This window comes from Diceros bicornis, chromosome 20, assembly GCF_020826845.1.
Source record: "Diceros bicornis minor isolate mBicDic1 chromosome 20, mDicBic1.mat.cur, whole genome shotgun sequence".
In the NCBI taxonomy this organism is placed as follows: Eukaryota; Metazoa; Chordata; class Mammalia; order Perissodactyla; family Rhinocerotidae; genus Diceros; species Diceros bicornis.
The window spans coordinates 42,153,198-42,174,608 of record NC_080759.1 but is presented as its reverse complement, the minus strand read 5'-3'; the positions used below and the strand labels follow the sequence as shown (position 1 = coordinate 42,174,608).

At 34.2% G+C, this 21,411-nt stretch overlaps 1 protein-coding gene across 1 annotated transcript in view; it reads right to left on the bottom strand.

Moving 5' to 3' along the window:
- The window catches only part of LOC131418922 (cadherin-10), a 116,052-nt gene that overhangs the window by 19,741 nt on the left and 74,900 nt on the right, over positions 1-21,411 (bottom strand). The window contains exons 5-6 of the mRNA XM_058563494.1: positions 3,186-3,373; positions 1,376-1,629 (exon numbers count right to left, since the gene is read on the bottom strand). Coding sequence (XP_058419477.1) covers positions 1,376-1,629; positions 3,186-3,373 — 442 coding nt within the window. The remainder of the gene's footprint in view (positions 1-1,375; positions 1,630-3,185; positions 3,374-21,411) is intronic.

Sequence of the window (21,411 nt, the reverse complement as noted above, 5' to 3'; positions counted from 1 at the left end):
AATAATGCCACTAGATTTAAACTGAACTCTTTTTAAAATATTATATTTCATTTTAAAAAGGCCATTTAAAAATCAGGAACACAGAACACAGCCTGTTAAAGTCAGTTAGGAGCTATGCCAAGGAAATACTTGGTAAGTACTTAATGGGGAAAATTAAATGTCTATTTTGGTTATTTAAAAGCTTCAAAGGAAAAAAAATCCAAGGAATGCAGCAATTTCAATGAAGATAAATGGATTGAGGAAGAGGCATTTATGAGGAAGTCATGCTGGCAGATGGGAGCTGTACGTGGTGATTGCCATGTACAGGTTTCTGCTGCCAATATGTAACCTGTGATGCTGTGTGAATATAAGAAAATATTTAGGTAAAATTATATAAACCAAATTAGGTAAAATTTTTATTTAAAATATGACTTCACTTGAAGAGAACCTACAGAATTTTTAACATTAAATCAAGCTAGAGTCACATGGCACATAAAATTAGATATTCCCTACATTCCACTGCCGCATACTTAAGAGTCAGAGAAGAGTGAAATTGGAAATTGCACAACTGTTAGAACTCCTACTTGACTGGTCCACGTGGAACAAGGGGCAAGCGAAATCAGCTTGCTGAGAATTAGAGAAACAAATGAAATTCAAAACACACAATGGACTAACAGTTTAAAGTGAGCAGTCATTTTGATGTTGAATTGAATATTATGTATAGATATTTATATTTCTTTAAAATGATTGAACAAATGTCAGTGATAACTTTGAGTCTTTCTCATTCATATGTGTCTATCACATCTCATGTTTTTAGGTTGCCATAAGAAAGCAAAGGAAAAAAAAGTGAAATTACTCTGTTCTTTCTGGAATGTTCTAATATTTTTTGAGGCAGCCAAAATAACAACAGCAACAAAAACTTCTCTCTTTGATGGCAGGAGTATAGGGGAGTGTCTAAAATCATAATGTAACTGCATTGTAACATTGTTATATTCTTTTTAGCTGTTAAAACTCTTCTCGACCTCACATATTATTTAAGAACCTGAAAGCACAAATAAAGTGATTTGGTTACACGGTAAATGCACAGCCTAAATAGTTGCCTTTATCTGTACCAGGGGTCAGATCATCAAATACTTTACATAGACAGATAGATAATACAAGCCAAGTTTCCAGCTAAGGGGCATGATTAAAACTGAAGTAAACTATGAAACTTGTGCATGCCCTGCCCCCCTCAAAAGAGACAATTTACTTTAAACACTTGTGCTCACCAAATTTGTGTACAATTTATGGAGAGATTTTCTTATTTTTCAATGCATTAAATGCTTTAAATAGATTTCATGATCTCTATATCTACTTCAATTCCCTTTCTTTTCATCTTAAACACAGGCATAATTACCTAATGGGGCTAGAAGTAGAATCTGGGTCCCTGGCCATTACAGTACCAATGATTGTGCCCACTTCAATATCTTCATGAACCTCAAACAGATAGGAGGATCTGCTAAAAACAGGAGGTTCATCCACATCTTCTATAGAGATTTTCACAATTGTTGTGTCTTTAAATGGTCCTAGGTAATAAAAACGTGGATCCACATGGGTATTTTCTGCTTCAACCTTCAGAGTGTAAAGTCTTCGGCTCTCATAGTCAAGTGACTGTATAAAAGAATAAATCATCAAATTAGAGTGAGGAAAAATGGATTATATGTTCCTTCTAAGTTACAGTGTGATTTTTAAAGCCCAGTTGAGGTCTGTCAAGTTTTTCATTAACCATAAACAATTAAAAGTAATTAAAAAAATATAATCTTTACATATCAGATAAGATTCAATTTTTACTTTTTATGTATTCAATATGTAATACTTCATAACATAGGAAAATGAGATTTTAAATCTTGGAAAAACTGGAAAGGATATTAAAACTTATCTCATAAGGTGGTGACTCATTACAAAAAATGGGCTGGTGGGTTGTGTCTGTGTGTTTGTATGTGCATGTGTGTGTGCTGAGGTATTGTCTACTGCTAAATTTTTCTAAGCAAAAAATTCAGTTATCATTTTAAATTTATGTTGCGATACTTCCGTTCAGTTAATGGGCTCGTGGTACTACCTAAACTTGATGAAATTTTGAAGACTAATAAAACTTTCAACAATTGTATGAAACATTGAAGATAAGGAAAACCTTGGGTAAAGACAAAAATTTTGATAACAAATTAGTAATTAGGTTACAATATGAAACAAGAAGGAACTTAGATATTGATATAGTTTAACTGTCACAAGTATAAAATTAAGCCCCCGCCTCTCACCTATTCTCAAAAGTATGTTGTATTAGAAAAAAGGCATTATTGATTCAGAATCCCTCAATCTTCTTTTTGTATCTGAGAAGCAGCAGATTCCATTTGTATTACTATTACTTCCCCGCCATGAAAAAACAGCAAGAAAGCTGCTTTTTCCCCTCTGCTGGTAACTGTTCATTTAAAAACAGTTGGTTGTGTACCTTGGCTTTGCAATAGAATCTTGGGAAAGTTTCATGATGAACCAGTGCTTCAGTGGTTATTTTATGCATATAGAGTGTTCAGGATGTTTCATTAGGATCTAAACTTTATTGTGCCTTACTATTTTCTTATAATGATGGTACTCACTCTACAATAAAAAACTAGTTACCTCTAAACTGTATCACTGAGCATATGTTAGCAGAAAAGTTTAATTTATGTAGCAGAAGGGAAAATGTGAACAATTAAATTATCTTCCAATCCATGCTGTCTCTTTTTAGTAGCAACTCTAATTATTGCTTCATACATCTGGATAGATGGCATGCTACTTTTTATGCCTCCAACGGTGGTGATATATTGCCATTATTAGCTATTAACTTTTTTTAAAAAAACAATGTTACTGTGGGGGGCTTTTATTAATGTGGCTCAGAAATATAATCACACATATATTAACTTGCCTTTTCTATTTTGTAAAATCTCAGGTTTCATATTTCAATTAACAAACATATTTTGTCAAAATGTCCAAGGAGATCTTCGGCTTTATGGCCCTCGTACTTATGCACAATGTAAATTTTTATTTGAACATGATATTCATTTGAAATATATGAAAATTATATTTGAACATGATAGTGATAGTTCTTAACGGATAATGCATGAGTGGATAGTACATAATGAAATCTCTACTTTCTAAACAGGCAGATTCTTATTCATACTGATGCTGTGCACCTTTTTCACAGTTATGATGCCTTCCTGTGTGTCCTTCTCAGTTATGATGTCAAACATATCAGTCCCGTCACCATCAATAATTCGGTACTCTACTTCAGCATTTTTCCCAGTGTCGGCATCAGTTGCTTTTACACTTCCAATGGCTGTGCCAACTGGGGATGATTCAAGAACTCGAAGATGGATGGTGTCTGCAAAGAATAAAGAAAAGAAGAGAGAACGAGAGAGAGAGATTTCTCAATAGAATATTCAAGGGTAAAATGTGCATCCGAGAACATAATAAATCTTAAACTCTACATTAGATGTTGACTAATTAATGAGGTGAATACACATAATATGAATAATATTCAAGTCTAGGAACAGAAAAGTGGAACTTTTGGGGATTTGGTCTGTGCATATTATGAAACGGGAGTACCAACTTCTAATTATGTTAGGAATTCTGGTTTTAAAAATGAGCATGTTGTCTTTTTTTGCTTTTGCACAAATAACTAGAGATCTGCTTCGAGTGCAGATATGTACCCATGTATGTTTATACAATCACAGCAAATCACAGAATATGCAGTGAATATTTATATTTAATCGTTTTTCTTTTTTTATATTTAGTTATTACTACTCAGTTTATTTCAGATGCAGGGCAGAATATTACAAAATTCCATGAAATCAGCCATAATGGGGAGGAATCCTATTTCTGCTTGTGACAGGAAAAACAATGGATAGTCTGTGGGAGAAATACAAAGATGTCTTTCACAGTGTCAGTGTAAAAATGCTCAATTCTGACAAACTCTCCTCCATTCCAGAGCAAAACAAGAATTTATCTAAGTCCCGAGTTCACCACGATGTGCATGAACAACCTCTACTGCTAATGAGATTTATGTTTTAGCACCTGATCATAAACTACATTTTACTGACAGCTTAATCGACCTGAAGCACACTTCTGATTATAGCACCTTCTTGCTCATAAACCTTAAGTAATTCTCCTTAATATACATAATAAAGTCCAGATCTCTTAGCCAGCCATGCTCTTGCCTGAGTATATCTTTCCTAATGTGTTTTTCCTTTAGTCACATACATGAAACATTTGCACCAAATTGGACTTTTCAAAGTTTTCTTGTCAAAACTTAATTTCCTATATCTCTCTCTTACCCCATTACCTTCATATAATCATAATACAATTGACCAAATCTAAGAAAATGGCACTGATATGGATTAAGTGTTTGGAAGGCTGTGCCTTCCACCCCTAATTCACATGTTGAACCCCTAACCCCCATCCAGTAATTGAAAGATGTAATTAAGGTTAAATGAGAACATTAGGATGAGCTCTAATCTAGTATGACCAGTGTCCTTATAAGAAGAGATTTGGACACAGACAGGCACAGAGAGAAGGCTATGTGAAGACACAGAGAGAAGATGGCCATCTACAAGTCAAGGAGAGACCTCAGAAGAAACCACCTTGATCTTGGACTTCTAGCTTCCAGAACTGTGAGAAAATAAATTTCTGTTGTTTAAGCCACCCAGTCTGAGGTACCTTCTGATGACACCCCTAACAAACTAATACAGGCACCTATATCTGCTCAGTTTAGTAAGTCATTTCCTAGGAGACATCATTAAGACAGTTTCCATCACACTCCAGTAATTCTCTTAGCCTGTATTTTTGATTCTCTTTCTACATTTTCTCTCTCTCTTTCTTTGGTAACACCCTATTGAAAAAAACTCCACTCATTCCTTGGCTACTGTCTCATTGGCTCTCTTTGACTTTGCTATTTCTTTTCCTAGAAACACTTGTCCCTGGATATTCAGATGGCTGTCTCGCTTACTTTCTTCAGGGGATTTTTCAACTGTGATCTCCTCAGGGGACTTTTCAACTGTGATCTCCTCAGAAGCTTTCACCAATAACCTTACTGAAAACAATCTTATTGAAAATATCACTATTAATCACTCTTCTTATCACTTCCCATTGCAAGGTATTATATTATTTACTTATTTATTTGTATGTACCATGAGGATGTAATACAAAACAAGGACTTTGTATTTTTTCACCATTATTTTCCCATTGTATTTCTTTGAGTGTAGTAGGCACTATCTATTTATTTGTGTATTGGATAAATGAGAAACTTCCTAACTAGTCTACCAGCTCCTTTACTTGACCAAATCCAATCAAATCTCAGATTCTCTCAGTACACACTGCAGCCATATTATCCTTTTGAAAACAATAATTGTATCAATAATTACTCAGAGCTTCAAAACTCTTTGATTGCTCCCTTTGTACTTAAAATAAAACACACAGAGGCTGGACCTCCATAAATCAGTTCCTCTTTCCTGTCATACTCTTCTCTTAATTAATGCTCTCCATAACACTGGTCTCCTTTAGATTTTTTGAATATGCCTTTCTTATTTCAATTTTATACACTTTTCCTCCTTATGATAGATTTTCCACATAGCTCTTTGCCTGGCAAGCTCTGACTCTTCCTTTTGATATATATCTATTTCACTAGCTTTGCTTCTATCACAGAACATCATTAACTCTAGCCTACCTACTGCAAGGACTTTCTTTAAAAAATTAAATCTTATAGAAGCAGCACCTCAATAGATTGATTTATTACCTGTAGCAGAAGTAACCTTTCTAAAATATAAAAATGTTATCATTGCTCTACTGTAAGCACTTATTATTGATGTTAATATTGATGGGATTTAGGGTAGTCTGTTTCCAAATATGCCACTTTGGCATATTGATTATTTTGAATTAACGTTACTTGAGAAACAGCTGCTGCAAGAAGGAAACTCTGATCCTCCAGTCTGTCCCCTGGAATGCAGAAAATAAATCTCACACACAAAAAGGTACCCTCCTTCTACCAGGCGGTAGAGACATCCTTATCACCAGAGACAGGGAAATCAGGGCTGAAAAGACTGTGTAAACAAACTCTGCTTAGTTTCTTCACTAACTAGTACCCAAGCCTAAGTTTCTTTGTCTTGTCAGTTCTTCACAAATTCATTGTTTCTTTGTCTAAAAGGTACATAAACAGCCTGCTTTGGTCACTACTTGGGTCCTGTATCTATGAGACCTCCGTACGTGCAAAATTAAATTTGTTTTTTTTTTTTTCTCCTGTTAATATATCTTGTGTGAACTTAATTATTATACCAGCCAAAAGATCCAAGAGGGGTAAGGGGAAATTTTTCCCTCCCTGACAGGATAAATTATTTCTTTATTTGGTTTACAATGTCTTGTAAAATCTGGTTTCTGTTAAAATCTTCAGTGTCATAATTATCTATTCTCAAATCTAGAGTATATTTGAAATACAGCCACATTAATGTTTTTGCAGTTAATGCTTAGTCAACCAGATTGAAAATATTACAAATACATGGAATATTTAACAAAATAAATACAAATGATATGGATGATTTGATTGATGTGTATACAAAACCCGCATGCACCATCTAGCGAATACAGATTCTTTTCAAGCAAGTATGAATTGAACCCAATTTCATAAGTACTAAGTTATTAGACAAGTTTGAATAAATTTTAATAAATCAGTATCCACTTAATTCTCTGACCATGATACAATTAAAGTAGAGGTTAACACAAAAAAAGACAACCCCAAAATACTCATTGTCTTGAAATTTTTAAAATAAGAAAATTTTAAATAACTTCTATGTAACTGATGGTTCAAATAAGATAAAAATTTGGATACTTAAAAAAATTGAAAAAGCAATGAAAAGAAATTAAAACATGTGGTGCAGGGGCTGGCCCAGTGGCACAGAGTTTAAATGTGCGAGCTCCGCTTCAGTGGCCCAGGGTTCACAGGTTCAGATCCCAGGCACGCACCGATGCACTGCTTGTTAAGCCATACTGTGGCAGTGTCCCATATAAAGTAGAGGAGGACAGGCATGGATATTAGCTCAGGGCTGATCTTCCTCACAAAAAACAAAAACAAAAACAAACATGTGGTGCGGATAAAATTATTCCACTTAGAAAAGGTAATTTATAACTTTATGTGTTGACATACAGAGAAAGACAAGCTGAAATTAATGAGCGAAGCATTAAACCTAAGAAACTAAAAAAGAAATACATAATAATTGCCAAAGAAATAGGACATAATTAAGATAAAAACATAAAGTAATGAAGTTGAAAACAAATATACAAAAAAGAGAATAAAAATGCCAAAATTTGGGTTTTTGAAAGGGCTCACAAAATAAGTACGTATCTGGCAAAACTGCTTATTGAAAGGAGAGGAAGGCAAAAAGTATTATTAAGAATTTTTAAAAAGAAATGCAATGGCAGATAATGTAGTGATTTAGAAGATTAGAGATTATTATGAACACCTATATGTCAATAAAATTGAATATTTAGCTATAGTGGTAAATTCCTAAAAATAATTAAAAATATACAAAACCCTACTAAAGAGGAAATAAAGTATGATTTAAAATGATCTACTCTCCCAAATACAAAGAGCTTAAATATTTTCAAAGAACATTCATGGTATAGAAAATTTCTCATCTTCCTGGAGAAAGAATGTGAGAAAAAATGAGGATTGTTTCCCAACTCACTAGATGAGAACAGTGTAACCCTGACACCAAAACCAGATAAGAAGGGTCAAATAGTTATACAATATGGGTTAAAATTCAAGATCCATCACATCTCATTGTATAACATTCAGCAAGTTCATTTTTAATTTTTAATTCTCAATCACTTATACGTTTAGTTTATGAGAAACACTACTCTAATCACTGTACTATTAACTAAATTCCAGCCTTTGTTTGAATTTCATCACCTTTTCCATTAAAGTCTTTCCAGAGACCCTACTTTGCATTTGGTTGTCCTGTCTCCTTACTCTCCCTCAATCTGTGAGTTCTTCAGTCTTTCCTTGTCTTCTATGACCTTGACACTTTTAAAGAATACTGATCAGTTTGTAAAATGTCTTTCAATTTGAGTTTGTCTCATATTTCCTCATGATTAGGTTGAGGTTAGGCATTTTTGTCAGCTCTATCACAGAAGTGATGTGTTCTCAGTGTATCACACATCAGGGAGCATGTGATGTCAATACGTCTTATGACTGATGTTAAACCTTGATCACTTGGTTAAGAAGGTGTTTCTGCCAGTTTTCTCCATTGTTAAGTAAATATTTTTCTTTATAATCAATATATATCTTGGAAGATATACTTTAAGATTATGCAACTATCCTGTGGGTCTCTCAAAAATCTGCCCATTAATTTTAGCATCAATCAGTCATCTTGCCTTCAATAATTAATACTACGGTTTTCTAATGGTGATTTTCTATTTTCTTCATTTTTTCCACATTTATTATTTGGAATTCTTCTGTAAGGAAAAGCTGACACTTCTCCTCTATTTATCTATTTATTTATTTATTTTTAATTAATTAATTTATTATATCAGTATAGACTCAAGGACATTTATTCTACATGTCATAATACAATAATATGGTTATTTATTGTTTTGTGCACATTTTTCCTTAATTCCTGGCATCACAAAATGTTACGGGTTCATCTTATATTTTCCCTGCCCAAGACCTGAAATGAACCACTTCTCTAAGCTAGTCCTGGTTTCTTTTTACATAATTTTTTAATATAGTCAGAATTCAAAAATTTTAATAAATGGAGTAACTTGTGCTTCATAATGTTCAAATATGTTCAAAAAGCCAAAAGGAAGATAACTATTTGTATTTGAAATAAGAAATCTAATTATGTCCTTGATATAAAAATTTAAATAACAGTAAATTATTGTCTTTTAACATGTTACTTGACCTTTGCTTTAGAAATAAAATATCTGTATCTTTCAAAAGGAATTTAGAGTGCTGTACTTTATACTATTAGGATTTAAGACTTTTCAGCATAAGAGAAAAATCCTGTACTATAATGAAATAAAAGTATTTAAATAGAAACAATATAATATTGGAACTGACTACACAAATCTTTATTTATAAATTCATACTTGTAAAGTAGGGCATTTTTGTTTTAATCCTTGTCACTGAAAAAGGCCACTAGCTTGAAACACAACTCTAATGCCCAAACACAGGTTACTAATACAAGTGTTTTTCCATAATATAAACTAAGTCTTCTTGGAGATTTCTAAATCTGAGGAAGGGAAAGGAAAGTGAGATTAAGATTTCTTGAGGCAGAAATTAAGTGAGATATCCAAGATTAATGGGATCATTTAAAAGTACAAGGAAACTAATCAACTTGGTTCTATTGGCCAGCATTTTGAAAATCTGATTGTCGATAAGATAATCATTTAGTTGATTAAAACACATTAAATCAGATTTGGTTGCTGGCAATACAAGCTGGATAATCCAGTACAACTTTTCAGCTGAAAAACAATCAACATTTGTGGATTATAGATAGAGACAGAGATGCACACGTAAAGGTATTTAAAAATTACAAGCCCCAAATTGAAGGGAAATGAGAACCTAGAGAAGTAAGTGGAAAATTGAAGCTTCCTTTTGGCCTCAGGATATTTGCCATTTTCACAAAATTGATCTTTATTTTCATGGCCTCTTGAAGCAAGGAGGACTTATATTAAACTTCAGGTAATCCATAGGGTGGTTAACAACAGCAAAGTCTCCACAATGAACTAGGACTAGCGTTTTGCATTCAGTGGAGGGGTTCTAGACACAAGCCACCTCTAACAACATTTTACATTCATAATATGAGTTCAGATGACGCTGGAGAGCTATGTATTTAGAGACTCAGGCAGCTTTAACCGCTAGGGAGAAAGATGGTGCTAGGGCATCCACAACACAAGGGGTGAAGGATCATAGGATGGTCTACAGTTACTTCAGGAAGAATCTGTGCACGGACAAGAAAACTACTGAGATTATGCCACCTGGGAGGACCTTTCTGGACTGCCTCCCCTCATTTCTTCCTTCCTCAAGTGCCTTTTAGAAAAGTGAGAGACATTAACAGCCCAAGAAAGATGTATTATAGCTCAATGAAAATATAGTTGTAACTACTTGGCTCATAAAGCCACAAAGGAAGGAGAATGATGGAGTCAGGTGCCGTAAGATATAGACAACATGTCAAATGTCTGTGGGGGACTCACACACACACACGCACATATATAAATCATCTTAACAAACTAATAGATCTTTAATATTTTAATGGAATATTTTATCAGCAATCTTTACAAATAAGTTTTTAAATCTCCCAGCGATGATAAATTCAGCCCTGCCAGAGTGTTGCAGGTTTCTCTGCCTTGATTATCACAAGATCTCCCCCTCCAATGAACATCATAAGTTTCCTCTCTTTTTCCTGCATGTTTCAAAATAATACTTGAGTTGCAATTACTAAGCAATATCTATATATTAATCAAGTTATTTTACCACCAAAGACAGCTTTAACCTACCTGGGAGAGGGATTACAATGAGATGTGGTAATTTCCAACTTTATCCTTTAAGGGCCCCTTTTTATTTCCTTCACACGTGCAAAATTTTAGTTATAAATTCTGAGCCAGTGTCTTTTCAGTTATCCACAAAAATCCTAAACTCACAAAAACATGTTTCTAAAACTTTAAATTAATTTACAAGTAAATATAGGCCAATATTTTAATGATCTTTAGTAAGGAAAGCATTTCTAAATCAAAACAAACAACTAAGAAAGCATATGATACAGGCTGATAAATCAATCGATACTCAAATTAACAACTTCTATAAATAAAAGACAATATAGAGAAAGTGAAACATATTACAAATAAAGAGAGGAGGATAATTTCAGCACACATATGGACAAACATAGATCCATAAGAAAAGATAGATAAACTAGTAAAAAAATTAGTCGAAGATGTGAATGGAAAACATATTACCGTAAGGGAAACAAGAAAGAAAAATAAACAGAGAGAAACAGACTGGATCTTAATCAAGCAAATGAAAATTAAGGCCATGATATGATGCCATTTCACACTTACTAAATTAACAAAAATTAAGTCTCACCAAACCAAGTGTTAAAAGTATGTGGTAAAATAGGAACTATTACACAGAGCTGATGGGTGTTAAATTTGGCACAATGACTGGGAAATGTATTAGATTCCTAGGGCTGCTATAACAGAGTACCAAAAACTAGGTGGCTTAAAACAAGAGAAATTTATTGTCTTACAGCTCTGGAGGCTGGAAGTCTGAAATCTAGGTATCTGGCAGGGCCATGCCCCCTTGACGGCTCTAGGGGAGAATCTTCCCTTGCCTCTCTCTTCTAGCTTCTGGTGTTTGCCAACAATCCTTGACATTCCTTGGCTTATAGATGCATTATTGCAGTTACATGGCTATCATCCCTGTATGTTCACACCAGCTTCCCTCTGTGCATGTCTCTTTCTGTGTCCAAAGTGCCCCTTTTTATATAGGACACCAGTTATATTGAATTAGGGCCCTAACCCTAAGGACTTCCTTTCAACTTGATCACCTCTGCAAAGACCTTATTTCCAAATAAGGTCACATTCTTTGGTACTGGGGGTTAGGACTTCAAAATAAATTTTTCAGGGGACACAATTCAATCCATAACAGGAAACAAAATGAGATTATATGATATGATATGAAATTAAATATTAGCCTAAATAAAATCCAGCAATGTGTATGAGGAGAACAGTTGCAGAAATGTCATACAGAATTATTGTTTGTATAATTAAAAAAAAAAAAAGAGAACCCAAATGTCAAACTGCATGAGAATGGGTAAATAAACTGTTATACAATCACACATCCCAACATAATACAAAGTGAAAACTGTGAGCTACAGTTACATGAGAAAAATATGGATGAGTCTTAGATGCATAATATTAAGTGGAAAAAGGCAAGTTTCAGAAAATTATATATAGTGCAAGCCTATTTTTATAAACCATCAACAAGAAGAAAAGAAGAATTCAATATTTTGTTTAGGGATACATAAATAATATATATATATGTTTAAATACATATACATAAATAATCTTTCTCTCTCTCCCTCTGTATATATATCTCAAATAGCACAAAATTCAAGGACCATACATGTGAATGTAAACTACTTTTAAAGTCCTTGTAATGCTTTAAAGTGGTTCTACATATAGTCTCCTGTAGTTATTATATACTATAGGAAAACTTAAAACAAACAAGCAAACCCATACATACCACAAATAATTGTCAAGTCAAGCATCACTTAAAAGTTCTGGTAGTGTTCCTGACACTTGACAGAAGCAAACATCTTTTATTTAGGATTCAACATCAGGCCTCACAAATTTCAATGATTATAAATTTCAAAAAAATATATATATATATACAACAACAAAAGGAAACAAGAGTGAGTGTTATCAAGAAAGCAAAAACAAAACAATAAAAAGCAACTACAACAAAAAAAATCCAAAAGCAAAAAATAAAACCCTCTAGCTTAATCAGATCAATAAAACAACTAAGATGGAGTTATCACATGCAGAATATAAAAATAATACTTAATATGCTTTAAGAAGTAAAAGTGGTCATAAAAATCTCACCAGAGAATAACTATGAAAAGCAGCTGGACATATTTGATATGGAGCCAAATACAATAAACAGTTATTAACAATATAATAGTTGAAGTTAAAAAATAATGGATGGGTTAAGCAGAAGATTAAAATCATCCAAGGAGAGAATGAGTGAGCTGGAGGATAAACGGAAGGAAGTACACAATTAAAGACTAATATACACATAATTGTGAGGTTGAAAAAAAAATACGTGGGTAAAAAGATCATTGGACCTTTCAAGGCAACGTCTGATCCCAAAAAAATGTATTGAGGAATGTCATCAAAATTTGATGATAAAGTTACTTTGGATCTTGAACACTCACTCTAGCCATTAATCAAGTGTGATAATCCAATAAAGATAGTTTTAGACTCAGCAAATTTATCTCCCTTGGGTCCTTTTTTTTTTTTTGTGAGGAAGACTGGCTCTGAGCTAACATCCTTTGCCAATCCCCCTTTTTTTGCTAAGATTAGCTCTAAGCTAAGATCTGTGCCCATCTCCCTCCATTTTATATATGGGACACCACCAGCGCATGGCTTGATGAGCAGTGCATATGTCTGCGCCCAGGATCCAAACTCGCCTACCCTGGGCTGCTGAAGCGGAGTGCATGAACTTAACCACTACACCACCAGGCTTGCCCCACTTTCTCTTGGGCTTTTTAAAAGAACCTAATGAAGAAGTTATTCCAGGAAAATAACAGGCTAAGTCAGGACATAGGACTACATGAGATCCAATGAGCTGTGTATCCAAACTATAAAAGTAAAAAAGAAATATCTGGGATGGCAGGTTTTCCTGAGCTACCGAGATTAGCCAGCCCATGTTAGAACACGCATACTGAGGGCTCCAGGTTTGCAACTCTGGATGCTGCCAAAATGAAGCTAAATGCTATAGGGCTGTTGACCAATAAATTCTGAGCGGCTGTACACACAGCACATCAAAAGCATAAACCTGTATCTTGGAAAATACAGTTTTGCTAAAGAGGATTTCTGATATTCAATGTTGAAATTATTACCTGGGAAATAAAATGTCTGCCTTTTTCTCTTAGATCTTGGAGAGTATGCTTTATAGCTGGCATAAAAGACTAAAATTTTACAGAGTTAATAGTATAGTATTTCGATAAGTGCATTTTGAAAATTATAGGGTTTTTTTAGACAATAAAAATATATATCTTCAGTAACAATGCTCTTGGGACAAAAAGAGAGGGAAGTTGACAAGGGTGGATACAAAAGACTCTTTATAATGTGGGGGATCAGAATTGGCCACCCCAAAATATTTCTCTTTAGCTTGATTATTTTTAAGGACAAAAGAATCTGAAAGAAACTTTGACCTTCCCCCTAACTGGCTAAAAGAATTTAAGAGAGAAGGTCTGTTCCAGGAAGGAGCGATCACCATAGATAACTACAGTATGATATGAACTAGGTGTGGTGGACAGGGAGGAACCCAGCAAGGGCTTTTTCATCAAAGGCCTCCCCATGTCTCATTGTCTCTGCATGGCATGGTCAATATCGTTTATCAAACATTTGCTTTTTATCTCCATGTGAATTGCCTTCCTCCCCTTTGAAATCCCAAACAACCACCCCCAACATCCTCCTTTGTCTTTAGCTGAAGATGGTATTCAAGGTGGTGGCTTTGGCTATTTGGCAAGTTACTCAGTTTTCCTGGGTTCCTTCCATGTATACATGTTATTAAACTATGTTTGATCTTCTCCTGTTATTCTCTCTCCTGTCAATTTAATTCTTAGACCAGCCAGAAGAACCTAGAGGGTAGAGGCATAGTTTTTCCTCCCCTACAATAACAAACTATTTAAATTTGCTAAGATAAGCAATAGAGAAACTGAAAAAAAACGGATATAGTTATGTTTGAGGGAGAATAGATTGAGATGTTACTGAGCTCCATTTTCATCAATCATGAAAGGAAGTCAAGAGGTAATATACAAAAATATTTCAAGAAATAACAAGAAGAAGATATTACTTAGAGAATTGTGGTTTAACCTAGATGAACTAAAAAGAAGAAGAGTTTAAAGTTGTTTTCTGTGAGAATTAGAGCTGTGGGTGAGGAAGAACGGAAAGGGTGGCTTAGTTTCCTTTTTAAAAAAATTATCTGTGAATTTATTACTTCATTGAAAATTATTTTCAAAAAAATTTAATAGAAAAATTTCCTGATGATATTAGAGATTATCAGGTTATGGTGAAAAGTTTCCATATCATGGATCTTGTTTTAACAGACAGAGAGAGAACAAAAGAAGAAAACATTTTTTTGTTTCATGAATTTTACTGTCACATAGATTTCACTGTGAGCATTGTCTCTGGGAATTTGTTCTCCCACTTTTTATTTTTAGCTTGGATTTCTTTGAGATTGCTTGTATTTTTAGGCACATGCTTAGACTCTGAAAATCTATCTGCTTTGAACTTGTCATTATGGTTCTGGTCAAGGATCCAAAATTATTTGTTTCTCGGTTGATGCAGAGACTATCTCCATTACAAAGTGTATTTTATTTTGATTAGAGTCAGCATTATCCATGTTAATTTTCAGCACCTTCTGAGACTTAAATAGGAAAGTGATCATGCTCCATTGGTTCATATTATAATGAGCCTAAATTATTACATATATATATCAGGTCTCTTCCACAGTATTTTGTTGGAAGGGATACACACACACACATACACACGTGGGTGAGTGGGTGAGTAGATGAATTGCAAGTGTGTATGTGCATACATGCACACATATATATATATTTATTTTTCCCTGAAACATTAATAAAAGTGTTTTCAAGATATTCTATACTTTCCAGAAAAGCTATGATTAAGATTGAGCCCATTCATCAAAATAGTCTAGATTTAGTTCTTCTGTTAAATAATTTAAATGGCTATATTATAAAGATATATATGTTGTTACACTGATACAATGCACATATTCATGATTGTTTTGATTATATGGTGACTTTACTAATTAATTAATTCAACAAGTATGTATTCAGTGCCTAACATGTATAATTTAATAACGCTTTCTCTGGAATTATGTTTATGCTCAGAAATGAACCTGGGAACAGGATTTATTGGGTCTATTTCAAAGTTAAAAAGTACATTTACATATTTTAAACATATGAAAGAGCTATTCATTCATACGTTTTATTTATTTCCAAGACTTGTCTATTGAACACTAGAATCAGAGTTTTTCAAGCAAACTGAAATTACTTTAATTAAGAGCCTGCAAGTGTTTACCACGCAGGGCGCGCAGCAGGAGGGGAACCAGGAAGGAGACATGGTTTGTTATGCATACACTGACACAGGCATAGGAGCACCTGTCACCCATCGTAAATTTCATTTTTCCTTAAAGACTTCTATTTGCATGCTCCTTATTTTTTATCTTACAGTTAATGGAACTTTTAATTATGTGGTAGGCTTTCCTATCAATTCCAATTTATAGTTGTTTTAAATTCATTCCCAAGTGTCAGACTGAATCATTTGCTTCTCTTTTAATGTTTAGGGCAGATAAATATTTCTTCCTGGTGAGTACGTTCCTAGTTTGATTATCGACTTAAGAACTAAGGCATGAATGAGGAGGAGAGAGATAATTGCCATTTCTGTATCACACACAGAAAGTTGTAGTTAGAAGTAAAAATCTAAAAGGCAATATTGCAAAGAAGGCTTCCTAAGGTCTGAGCAAAATGTATGGCTCCTTAAATAAGTGCACTTGGAGACTGTTATTAACCTCACACAACACCTGAATATTCATTATTAAAGATTTCAAACAATTTTGATGTTCTGGCTTTTTAGGATTCAAGACCAAATATTCCAGGTCATTTGTTCTACCAAAAACTTGATCAATAGGACCTTTGCACTTGAATATTAAAAATACTGCAGATTTGTGTACTAGAATTAGAAATAATTGACAGCTCAATATAAGAGACTTTGGAGGAAAAATGTAAGTGAGACAAAGTAAGAGATGTGACAGAATGACTTCCTCAGAAACAAAAGAGATGCCAGGACACAGCTGAGAGGACAGTAAGGGCAAACTCAGGTTTTGATTTTGGCAACAAATAGCTGCTGTTTTATTTGTTGCTTAAAAAAATGACGTTCAAAGAGATATAATTTGTCTTTTTCCTTTGTTCCCTGCCCTGTTTCTATTCACTTTTACATAAGAACTCTCTACTTTTCTAGAGTTGAGATTAAAGAAGCACCACATATACGAATCAACAAAATAATTTAACATTAGTTTAATTTTTTTATTTGCTTTGTGTGTAATCTTATTGTAACATCTCTATGCTGCATAATAATCTCCAACAATACTTGCTTTAAGAAAAATGACACAATTACGCACGTTTATAAACCATTCCATTGTATAATGTTTAAAAGATGTTTTTTAATGAGCTTAACAGGAAGAAATTAAAAACAAGATAAAGCTCCTTGGAGGAAACTGCAGAGTAGTTAAGGAAATTATGCTATGCTAAATGGGCGTTTAGGAGAAGAGGAGAACTGAAAGTCACACTAGAGACTGACAAAGGATTGCGGCTCTGGAATTGAAGACTCTCACCAGAGGAAAGACAGAAACCTAAATTCGTGAGCACTGGAGACACGATCACCAACTTAGCTTTGGGCATTTAAGTTAAATTAGAGCACAATGAGATGCTGCAAGATGTGAGTTTCCTGTTCATGCTATTGAGGAAAGCAACAGGACAAAGCTTTCCCAGAAGCTGCCATTAATCTCCAGAGACTAAGGAAGCCATCTTTTTTTTTTTTTTTTTTGGTGAGGAAGATCAGCCCTCAGCTAATATCCATGCCAATCCTACTCTTTTTTTTTTTTTTTTTTTTTTTACTGAGGAAGACTGGCCCTGAGCTAACATCTATTGCCAATCCTCCTCCTTTGGTCTCCCTTTTTCTGCCCAAAGCCCCAGTAGATAGTTGTATGTCATAGTTGCACATCCTTCTAGTTGCTGTAGGTGGGATGCTGCCTCAGTATGTCGGGACAAGCAGTGCGTCAGTGAGCGCCTGGAATCCGAACCCAGGCCGCCAGTAGTGGAGCGCACGCACTTAACCGCTAAGCCACGGGGCTGGCCCCAGGGAATACATCTTGATATATTTCTTTGAAATTATCTCCAAGTTAATTGGCATCAATAGATACATACAATTGCAATGTCTAGAAACATAAAAATTATATAGGATTGGGGGAGGTTAAGATAACCTTCATTTAGTCATTCATAAACATATTACATTGTTTTAGGTGCTCAGTCTTTTTGCAATGTGTCTCACCTGAAATTGTAGGCACACTAAAAACTCTGTAACAGCAGACTAATTGAGTCTAAACACATTTGCACAGCTAGTTTTGTATCTATATATCTATGTCTATACCTACCCGGGGGTATTTTCCAAGTTTGTTCTAGAGGATACCATAATACAGATGGACTTTGAATCTCATTATGCAAAATGCCAAGTAGTTTAGTCTAAGGCAACTTTCCACTGGAATACCTGAAGAGTTCCAAGTGGATTTTTGTATAATTTCCATGCACGCTATTTTTCTTAGAGAATTATATATTGCATCACACTTGGAACATTGTATATTTCCCCAGTTACGTCACTCTAAACATTTAGCTTGGCTGAGATCACACGTGTCTGTTTTCACTTACATGTCACGTGTGTATCTCAGAACAATATATTTTACTATCTACTAGATAATTAAAACCCAGTATCTTTCTGCAGACATCTCAATTCAAAATGTTCAAATCAAATTGAAATCACTGTTTTCCTTCAAACAAGCACTTCTGGTAGAAAGCTAGAAAATATATTTTGCTTTCCTCTCTCCCTCAAAACTTTTATCAACTTAACTACTAAATTCTATGGCTCACCCGAGTAAGTATATCTGAAAACCCTCCTCTCCTCAGCATTAGTTCAGACTCTTATCAACTGTTGTTCTTCCAATCCAAGCAGTGTGCTTCATTGCTGCCAGAATAATTAGTCAAAATGAAGAACTGTGCCTGGTGCTCTCCTAAAATATGCTCCCTTAGATAACAGATGTGGCATTTTACTTTTGTATGCAACTCTTTTTATGATGCTAACACTGCCTATATTTCCATTCTCATCTCGCTCCAACCCTAAGATCCAGTCATGTCAAATCACACCCATTTCTCTGAATGCCACCTTTGTTCATCCTGTCCCCCCTAACAAAAATGTTCTCCCTCTCAATGCCCCTTGTTTTCCTGCCTGGAAAACTCTTAGATAATTTTCTGTTTCCTGATGCCCTTACATCTGAAGAGTTTATCATTTTATGATTTGGGCTTTAATTAACAATTATAGCATGAATGTTACTGCATCATTCTCCAATTGTATGTGCATACAAAAGTTTATATACATATGTATATATGTACATATATGTGTATATATACTTATATTTCTGCATATATATATTTAAACTATATCTACATACAAAAGCAAACAAGAAAAAGAGTGAGAGACACAATGTGTATGAGAGAAACCCCAATGCAATAAAATAAAGGTGTATGTATGTGTGTTTGTGAGAAACAGAGAGTTTGTGTCTATATGACCTTTCAAAATGCAAACCACTTATGGATGTATCCTGTATTTTATTTCTCACCGTAAGACTATTAGTTTATTGTTATTTCCTAGCATATTTCCTACCATATATAGGGCTTCAGTTAGTGTTTAATAAATTAAGGAATACTTTAATAACATTATTTCTTTGTAATTTTTACAAATTATAAATATTGGGAAGATGGGGGAAAATCCTACAAATATTTGAGGGTATTTTCCTGGTCACGGTAAAAATCACAGCTATGTCTAACCAACATAAATTGTAGAACAGTGCTTTTGAATATAAGAATACTCAATTTTTTTCTAGATAATAAAAAAGGGAAAAAGAGACATTTTTAATTTCATTCCCTTCTTTCTAATGCTAAGGTATCTTCCTTGGGACACACCTGACTGCTGCTCTAGTTGAAATGTGCCTGATAATTTTAAAATATGCAGATCAGCCTAGGGCCTACATTACCTTAGAATCCCCAGTAGAGGAGAGGTTGACTCTATTTACAAAATGAAAATCAGCACTTATTAAATCAAACCTCTTCTGTACCAGGCAGGGATTATGGAAGTCTCACAGCTCACTGAATGTACGTGTCTTAAATCCCTGTGTATATCATATAGACATTTCCTTGAAAGACCTTGTCGCATGCAAACTTGTTTACTTATCTGACCAAGCAGTATGAGGATCCCAGCAAAGGAATCAGTTGTCTTTGGTTCTTAGGTATTGCAAAAGCACTAACCAATAAAGGTTTGATTTTCCTGTGTATGTATCAAAGTGTACAGACATTTTAAGAATTCAGTGTGACCTACCTGAAGTTGTCCCTATATTCTATATACAAGTAGTGAATCACGGCATTAACTAAAGGCAGGATGTACCAGGGAAGACAAAGAGAGTCTTTGATGTACCAATTTCTTTCTTGGTGTAGTGGTTAGAAGCATGCATTTTTGAATCAAAGAATCTGGGTCCCCAACTTGGCTTTTATTTATTTTCTGGCTGTAGAACCATGGACAAGTGACTTAAATTTATGTTTCAGTTATTTTTTTTAACTAACAAAAAGGAGTAAACAATTATATTATGCAAGGTGAAAATTAAACGAGTTATTTATATTTTATAGTGTTTAGTACAGGCTGTCATACTGTGCCTATTACTATTATTTTTATACTGATGTTTTATTTTATTTAAATTGAGGCAAACCAGATAATCCATATTTATGTAATTGAATGGGCTAAATAAAGTCAGTAGCCAATCAAGATCATTCAGGGAAAACAAACAAACATAGACATGAAATATCTTTTAGGCTCTGAATTCTAGAATTGCTTACTCTTGCTTCTGAATTGGCTATAGTTGTATAAAATCTTTAGATATAATTTGATGGGAAATATAAAGAGATGGTATCAAAATATTCAGGAAAGTAGAGTCTCATTAAGTTTATTTGCACACCAAAAATATGCCATCACCTATAATTTATCTTAATAAAATCTTTCCTATAAGTGAGAAATTCTTTGTTAATTTTCAGAACTTATAACCAAACGGTGAAGAATTGATTTTTGTTACTATTCTCAATAACTCATGGCAAAAAATACAGTAGACAACAATAAATTTACTCTTTTGAGTTCACTTGAGATAGATCTGGAAGCTTACATAAAAATATTATATCAAATTCTCATAAATTTGATATTGATTACCTATATACATACTATTCTGAAACTCATCTTAAGAGGGTCAAAGATAAATAAATACAAATACGACCATCACTCAATCGTACGATATTTTGTTTGCAGTTTATAAATTTTCTGCCCCTCATAAAGTCTCAGCTCAGCTGACATTATGTAAATATACTTGCTACTGGTCCCTGACTTCCACTTGTCCACCTAAGCTGGGCAAACGTGTCTGTGACTCAATGACAAGTAGACCAGAGGCATGGTTCTGAGAGCTGGGTTTCTCTCCCAGCTGTCAAGCAGAATGTGAAAATAGTCTACTCTCTGTCTTTTGTCTCTGTGATAGAAGGTGTGAGAATGTGAAAATAGTCTACTCTCTGTCTTTTGTCTCTGTGATAGAAGGTGTGAGAAAGTACTTAAATGTGAATAAAGAGCTGTGATCTTGAACTGTGTTCTAGAGTTGGATCATTTGTGGGTTGGAACATTTTGCCTGATCTCAGATGCTTAGTTTCCTTCCTTCTTCTTGAGTCCTAGAGACATACTGTCCCATCCAAGAACTAGAGCCAAGTCCCA